This window comes from Nematolebias whitei, chromosome 16 (genome assembly GCF_014905685.2).
Source record: "Nematolebias whitei isolate Nwh7 chromosome 16, NemWhi1, whole genome shotgun sequence".
NCBI classification, from domain to species: Eukaryota; Metazoa; Chordata; class Actinopteri; order Cyprinodontiformes; family Rivulidae; genus Nematolebias; species Nematolebias whitei.
The window spans coordinates 14,420,213-14,428,221 of record NC_056513.1 but is presented as its reverse complement, the minus strand read 5'-3'; the positions used below and the strand labels follow the sequence as shown (position 1 = coordinate 14,428,221).

At 41.8% G+C, this 8,009-nt stretch overlaps 1 protein-coding gene across 1 annotated transcript; it reads left to right on the top strand.

Annotated features, from left to right (window-relative positions):
• Window positions 1–1,343: 1,343 nt before the first annotated feature.
• Window positions 1,344–7,276, top strand: LOC119422874 (prostaglandin E2 receptor EP1 subtype-like). Its single transcript, XM_037690284.1, has 2 exons — window positions 1,344–2,213; window positions 7,019–7,276. Exons 1-2 carry the CDS (start codon window positions 1,344–1,346, stop codon window positions 7,274–7,276), a joined length of 1,128 nt encoding a protein of 375 aa, XP_037546212.1.
• Window positions 7,277–8,009: the final 733 nt, after the last annotated feature.

Sequence of the window (8,009 nt, the reverse complement as noted above, 5' to 3'; positions counted from 1 at the left end):
TACAGAGACACACGACTTCTTAATTTTACTACAGAGACACACGACTTCTTAAAACTTTGTTTCTTCTGTTTCCATGTTGCTGAAACAGTTTTAGAGTAAAACTCTGGCTCTGCTCTCACTGGTGAGTTCTCTTCTTTACTGGTTTGTGTGAGTAAAGCAAAGATTTGTGGGGAAAGACGGATTAATGTGTTTTTGCTCGTGTCTAGCAGGTGTGTGTCTGTCTGTTAGCAAAATATCTCACGAACCACTGGACTGATTTAAATTAAAGTGCAGGAAATAATCACAACTAATTAACTTTTGAAGTCAATCCAATTTAAAGTGTCTGCCACAGACAACTCTGAAAGATGACATGCATTTAAAAATAAATCACAGTCTGAAACACAAATATTTTTGGATCATCTGGTAAAATAGTTTAACTAAGACGTTCTTATCTGAGCAGATCAATCAAGAATTATTAGAAAAATATATCTAAAACACAAGTCTTGACCGTTTGTGGACAACAAGCTCAGCAGAAATCTAATCTCCGTTAAGTTTCCTGATGCTCCTTGTTCTGGCCCAGATCTGCGGTGCAGAGACGAAAAACATCCCTCAGATAGTTTCATCCCTCGTTTGGAGACGATGTGCAGAAATGCTAAATTAACCAAAATTGCACATGTGGCTGTTTATTTTGGCCTTAAACTCTCGTTCAGTCATTTTGGGGTGTTTCCTGAGTTTCAGTTTGCAAATATTCACAAATACTGTTTTATTAATGTAAATAAAAGTCTGGCGTTCCAGGAGCCTGCTTCCCAAGCCATCTGCCACACCTCCGGAGTATCTGTTGAGAATGATTCTCAGCTACTACCACACCAAATTACAGCACAATATCTGTAAAACCGATTGAGTTGTAGCCATTTGACTAATAAGAAATGTTTTAGGCAAAGGTCTTGAGAGCTCAATGTGTTTGCTGGGGTTCCCAACCCTGGTCCTTGAGGAACACCATCCTGCATGCTTTAGTTGTTTCTCTGCTCTGACACGCCTGGTTTTAATAAATGAGTGATTTACAGGCTTCATAATTAAATCACTGAATCAGGTGTTGGAGCAGGGAAACAACTAAAACATGCAGGATGGTGTTCCTCAAGGACCAGGGTTGGGAACCACTGACTGGTTACTTTTTAGGAGTTTTGTTCAGATCTGTTCAGTGGTTCATGAGATATTTTACTAACAGTACAGACGAACACACCCACTTACAGACATGAGCAAAAAACATTGTTACCTTAAAAAAAAAAATTTTTTTTTAAAGTTTATTTTCTGTGTCTCCTGCAGCTTTCTTCGATGATGAACCCCAGGAACCTGGGCAGGAAGAGATGTTAGCTGTGAGTCACTTCAACTCCTCTGCCTCCCCCCTCCTCCCTCAGCTGGCTGATGGCAGTGGAGGTTTGGTGGAAACCATAGTGACAGGTGTGGGGCAGCTGCAGCAGAAAAACGTTACGTCGGCACAGAGCCAGACCGGCGGCACCATCGTTGTCGTGCTGTTCATGTCGCTGGGCATCTTCTCCAACATTGTGGCTCTGTTCATCCTGGTCAATGCCTACTCTCTGCAGCGTAGGCGATCCAAAGCTACGTTCCTCTTGTTTGCCACTTCTCTGGTGATTACAGACTTCTTTGGCCACGTGATCCCCGGCGCCATGGTTCTGAGGCTCTACCTCATTGGAGGCGTGAGCCCTGAGGACTTCAGCTCCTCTGACGGTATGTGTCAGTTCCTTGGGGGCAGCATGGTGTTCTTCGGCCTCTGCCCACTCTTCATGGGCTGCGCCATGGCCGCAGAGCGATGCCTGGGCGTCACCAAACCGCTGCTGCACTCGTCCCTGGTCACCAAAACACGGACAAAGTTGTGCCTGTCTGTGATCTGGCTGGCAGCGCTGTGCGTGGCCCTGCTGCCCTGCTTCCAGCTCGGATCCTACACCTACCAGGAGCCCAGAACCTGGTGCTTCATCAATGTGCTCAGTGACACCAAGGAGGTGGACGTGGCCTTCGTGGCGCTGTTCTCTGGACTCGGGCTGACCTCTCTTGCCGTGGCGCTGGTGTGTAACACCGTCAGCGGACTGACGCTGGTGCTGGCCCGGATCAGAAGGCAGCCCGGCTCCCATCACTCAGCCAGGTCTCATGACATAGAGATGGTGGCGCAGCTGGTTGGCATCATGGTCACCTCATGTATTTGCTGGAGCCCTCTACTGGTAGGTGCAAGAAACTACACCAAACAGTAAATAAATAGCATCAGGTTTTATCGTCCACTGTCGAAGTTAGGAAAAGGAAACATCACTTTATGAAAGGTTTGATTAAAATCTGCTCACCAGTTCACAAGATATTTTGCTAACACATACACACTGTCAAAATTGGTGGAAGATGGGATCCGTAAATGAAGACTGAAATGGGAGCTCAGAACAAATATTAGGTTTAACTAGAAACTGCTATTTCTGCAAAATGCAGTTTGAGTGTTTGTTGCTGAAGGATTTAGCTGAAAGCTGCTGAACAAGCTAAAGCTTACCCGAAAGACTGCAATAGCTGAAAAGTAGAAAGAAGAAGCTGAAAGTAGCACTAAAAGCTAAAGTTATCGCAACAGCAGATGAAAAAAAGCTGGAATTAGCAGAAACAAGCTAAAGTTAGCAACAACAACAAAAAAGACTGAAAAGAGTGTAAAAAGCCTGAATTAGCAGATAAAAGCCCAAAGGAACACAAATGAGCTGAAATTAGATGAAAGAAGCTTATAGCACAAATCATCTAAAATTAGAAGAAAATTAGCTGAAAGTAGCAGAAAAAAGCAAAAAAGGCTGAAATTAGCAGACAGAAGCTGAAGCACAAAAACTGAAATATTCACACAGAAGCTGAAAAGAGCACATAAAAGCTAAAATTAGCTTAAAAGTAGCCAAACCCCTAAAATTAGCAGAGCAAAGTTCAAATGTAGTTGAGAAAGCAGAAAAAGACTTAAATTAGCCAAACAAAGCTGAAATTAGCAGAGAGAAGCTGAAAGAATTTTTAAAAGCTGAAAGAAGCTCAAAAAGGCTGGAATTAGAAGAAAGACGCTGCAAGGCGGGGGGGGGGGGGGGCTAAAAACAAGTAGAAAATGATGAAATGAGAAGCTAAAAGGAGTTTAATAAAGCTAAAGAAAGCAGAACCAGAACAAAAGGTTTTAAACAGCACAAAGACTTTAAAGCATGTGAAGAGAGCTCTATTTATTTTAATGAGGAAAGCATGGCTGAAAAAGCTTAATGTTTGAAAAAGCATAAAACTTACATGCCCAAAGTTGTAGCAGGGATGTGCTGAATGAGCTGAATGTTTTGATATATAAATGGGTAAAATAGCACAAAAACTATGGAATAAGTCAGATGCGGATGAACGGAAGAACAGATGATTTATAAACATTCACACAGTAAAAAAAAGAAAGAAAAGGCGCCGTGGCTGAAAATACAAAGTAACTGAAAACGTGAGGTGCACAAAGAAGACCTGCCAGTCTGTCTTCAACCAACTGGAGACAGACTGGAGGCAGGTTCTGATGGGAACGTGGCTTCGAGAGAGGCTAATGGATAACAAGGGCAGGTGTGAAGAAGATGGTGCATGGAGATGCTGAGAAATTAAACTCTCAAAAGAAAACAAAGAACAGCAATATGACAAACTACCACAACAACAACAAAACCCTTAAATCTAAAACAAAACACAAAAATCAGAATCCTGCTGCAGGCGAGGCCTTAATAAAGCATTAAGATGTGAAGTTGCTCGAGCTGTCACCCACTAAAACAAGAGCTTTCAGTGCTTTGAGCTTCTCCAGCTCATATTTCCAAGTAATTTTCTTGGTGAAACACTTAACACAAAAACACCTCATGCACTCATGTCAGTGACAGAAAGGGGTTTATATAATGAACTGAAAGTCCTGCCTGTGTCTTTTACTGTAAAATGTTCTAAGTGGTCCATGAGACCAGTAAAGCTCCTTCTGTGTAAGCTGTTGGCGAAGATGGCCGAGACTCTTTCAGTTTCATTAGCATCTGTAAAGTTTTTTTTTATTTTTTAGAGGAAATTACAACTTGAAAAGTAAGTGTTTGGCGTGTGGCTGCATCTAGGCAAAATAATGTTTCCTTTAGAAAATTGGGTTGAAATATCAAAATCCAACATGGCTGCCGCTATTAATGTCTGTCTGTGTTGTGATCATTAAAACTTGAAGAATAAGCAAATTGCCGACTTCCATTTTGGTGTGGATGCACTAAGCATGAGAAAGGTCACTATAAAAATTGGGTTGCCAAGTGAAAATCCAAGATGGCCACCATGTGTATAATATATAAGCTGGGACCACCCCTACCCTTCAAGGAAACCATGCTTTCTAGTTTTTATATTGCTTAAAAGTATAGTTTCCTCAAATGACTGGGGTGGCTAAAGATTTATATTTGGCCAAGGCCACCATTGGCCACCCCCTGACTCCACCATTGATCCTGTTAGATAAAACTGCTCGCTTAAAGTTAACTTGCATTCTCTGTTCAATTCCAGTACAGAAAAACACTCATCTCGAGAACTAGAAAAATTCACTCTTTAAATCCTCCAGTGACGGGGGACTTCGGCGCACCGCTTGTTTTCATTTGACGCTTTCTGCTTATTTGTACTTGTTAGGTAATTGCATTGTCCTGATTTGTTGTGGTTTGTTAGTTTATTGTGTTCAAAGTAATAAACGTTGAACTCAACACTGAACCAGGTTCACGGTTCTTCTCGTGCTTAAACAACTTTTCTTTTTTTTTTTTTTTATAGTTTAGAGCTGAGAAGCCACTAATTGCATCAGTTCTGGTCTGAAAATTTGCTGCTAGCTGGAAAAAAACAACTCAAGTCATTGGGGCCAGTGGGATAGCGTTTGTTGTATTAAATCCAGTGTGATGTTGATGTCTATAAGAATAAAAATACATTTTATTCAGTGTAAAATTATGGCTTCATAGTTAAATCAGCCTGGGAAATGATCTTAATGATGTGATCTGTCAACAAACTCCTGTTAGATCACGGCCTCACAGTAAATATCCAAAGACTAGAAGATCTTATAAACTCTAATTCAAGATCCAAACAACACAAATACAGTTTATTTCTCATTAGAGGAGGAGGTAATCTCGGTAGTTACTTTATATCCCTTTCTTCATACAAAGTATATTGAATGATAAACTATACCCTAGCAGGTTACACATACATGGGTTTTTTGCAGCTTATTGAAAGTCGTTTGGACTTTTTCCAGCTGAGCTCGTTCCAGAAGACAAAGCAAAGTCCACAATTCATCACTTATTATCACTCAGATATTAACAGCCGAGAGAAAACATGGTGTGCATGTATGAACCGAGGACAGACCTGCTGCGTTTATAATTTTGGAAAAATGCGTGAACTAAAGTGTCTGAGCACAAAAGCTCTGCCCTTAAAGTCAGTTTCAGTGATTGGCTCGTTATCCAGAGGCAAAGCAGTGATTGTGTTTTTGTGTGTTTGTTTGTAGCTTTAGTCAAATCTATTGTGAACTAGACGACAGATTTTCAGAAAGTAATCTCTTCATGTCTACAACTCAACTTTTGATGTCAACCCTGTTCATGACAGCTGTCATAGCAGATAAACTTTAGCTAATACAAACATGATTCTAAATCAACTAAACAAACAGAGAAAAGTTGGTGTGGTCGTAGCTGAGAGTTGTCCCCAACACACAATTCAAGGGCTAATGAGCTTACACATAAAAACTGAACCACAATGGCTACATCTCTGTCGTTTTTCATGATTGTAGCAGTAAAACGCTGATGTGTAAGGCAGCGGGCGATATGCATTTCTTCAAAAAATGATTTGCATTTAATTTAATGACAGAAGTCATTCTGTAAACATTTATTTATCCATCAAAATAAATAAACTTTGTAGTTTGACTTTCACGGACACTGTTTTGTCGGTTGATTTCACACGACACACGACTAGCTTATTGATGAAAGGCGACCAATCAGAGCATTGTGCTGAGGGGCAGACTGGCCATCGGGAGCACCGGGACATCTCCTGGTGGCCTGGCCCGCCCAGCGACCACAGATGGGATGGACCAAAGGCTCGACTCGGGCCGCGCTCGACCACTTCAAATAAACAATCCATGCTGCTCACTCAGGCATCTGCCCCACCAAAGCTCCCCGAGCAGCAGCGACAGGGAAAGACAGTCCCCACCCCCTCCCCTGAGACCGTCTGCCACAGCAGAGCAGAGACACATAACAGGCAAGTGCACAACCTGTTGTGTGTCTCTGCTTCGCCATGACAGACAGCCCCAGAAAGCCAAAGGAGGGGGCGGGGTGGGTCCGTCCCCCACCATCGAGGGAGGGAGCCCCAATGAGGTGGACACCTGAGCGAGTGGCATGGACTGTACATCCAAAACAATAAAGCACGATCCAAACCAAGCCACCGGTCCAGCCCCAAGGCAACTACCGAGCGGGCCAGGCCACCAGGAAATGTCCCGGTGCTCCCGATGGCCAGTCCGCCCCCGGGCGCTGATTGGCTCAGTAACCGTAGTATCAGTCTGTCTTCTCTCTTTTGCTGTGCTCTTTTAGAGCATTTAGAGAGTTTAGAACATGTTAAAAACATTGCAAGAGTGTGGGAAGGGTTAATAAAACCTTCAAATATATATAAATACTAAAATAAATATGATGTCCTTAATTCACAGATTTTCACCTATCGTGGGGGTGTCTGGAATGTCACCCCCACGATAAGTGAGAGACCACTGTAGTGTATACGTGTAGAACCGCTGTTAGTAATCGACTCATGTTTGGTCTAACCGTCAGATCAATACGGCTTTTAGTTTAAATTAGCTGGTATTAAATTTGTTGAGTCTGTTACTTGAACGCAAATTTATGCATTTTTGTTACAAACTTGAGCAAGAAATCACTTTTAGATCACCTAGAATCTGTGTTTGATGCAGGTGCAAGAAAACTTAGATACATTTTACATGTTTTAACTCTTTCAAATTATTATCATTATGTTATGTTTCTTTTTTTTTTTTTTTTTTTTACAGATCTTTGCTCTGGTGTCGGTGAAAAGACCCATAGGTGCAAACCCATCAAACTATCAGACCCTGATGCACATGGGAGTGAGGCTGGCCACATGGAACCAGATCCTCGACCCCTGGGTCTACATCCTGTTGCGCCGCACCGTGCTCGGCAAAATCTACCTCATAGTGAAGTGCCAGGCGGGCATGAGGGGAGGCGTGATAGGCCGCTGGGAGAAAAGCTCCTTCCCCAGCATGGACCAGAAGGAAGTCAGCAAAGTGTGAGCAGAAAGAGACGGACTCTGTGGACGTAGGTCGCTGAACAAAAGGATTCAAAGACTTTCAGAGAGCGGATTGAAAAGGGTCAAACTCTGAGGCGATGCAGCTTTTATTAGATAATTCTTGTCAGATGTGCATCATGGATTCATTCTGTCCTCTTTATCATCATAATCGACCAACAACATTGTCTGACCTGACAGAAGAAAGCTAGCTCATGCTTTGATTTTGCACAAAATATTACACATGCTAAGCAGTTTACTTGCAATAAGTGAACATTCCTTTATTATAATCACATTACGAAAGGATTAAAAAAAAATCTGAATGTAGCGTTGAACGCATTGTACCCTGAAACTTAAATGTTTGCAGAAGAGATATTTATGAACGGACTGAGTTGTTTAATTGTTTCTCCTAAAATAATTTCCCCCAGCTTTAAAAGTCAGATTTTGTAGTCAGCTGACCACAAGAGGGATCAGTGTTTGCTAATGTTAAGTATTCTGCTGAATGTAACTTATTAAAGGATGTTGATGTGTTTAAATGCTGGGGGAATTGTCTCTGTTTGTGTTTACATGTGTGAACTAATGTAAGATTTTACAGGTTACTACTTGAACGTATCCCTCAGTGTGCTGAGGATGTATAAACTGAATGTAAATAAAACAGCGCGATTTTAAAAGGTCGTATTTTCTATTTCGTTTGTGGTTTTTGACTGTTACGCCGACAGTTTAAATATTTTTAGTGAATC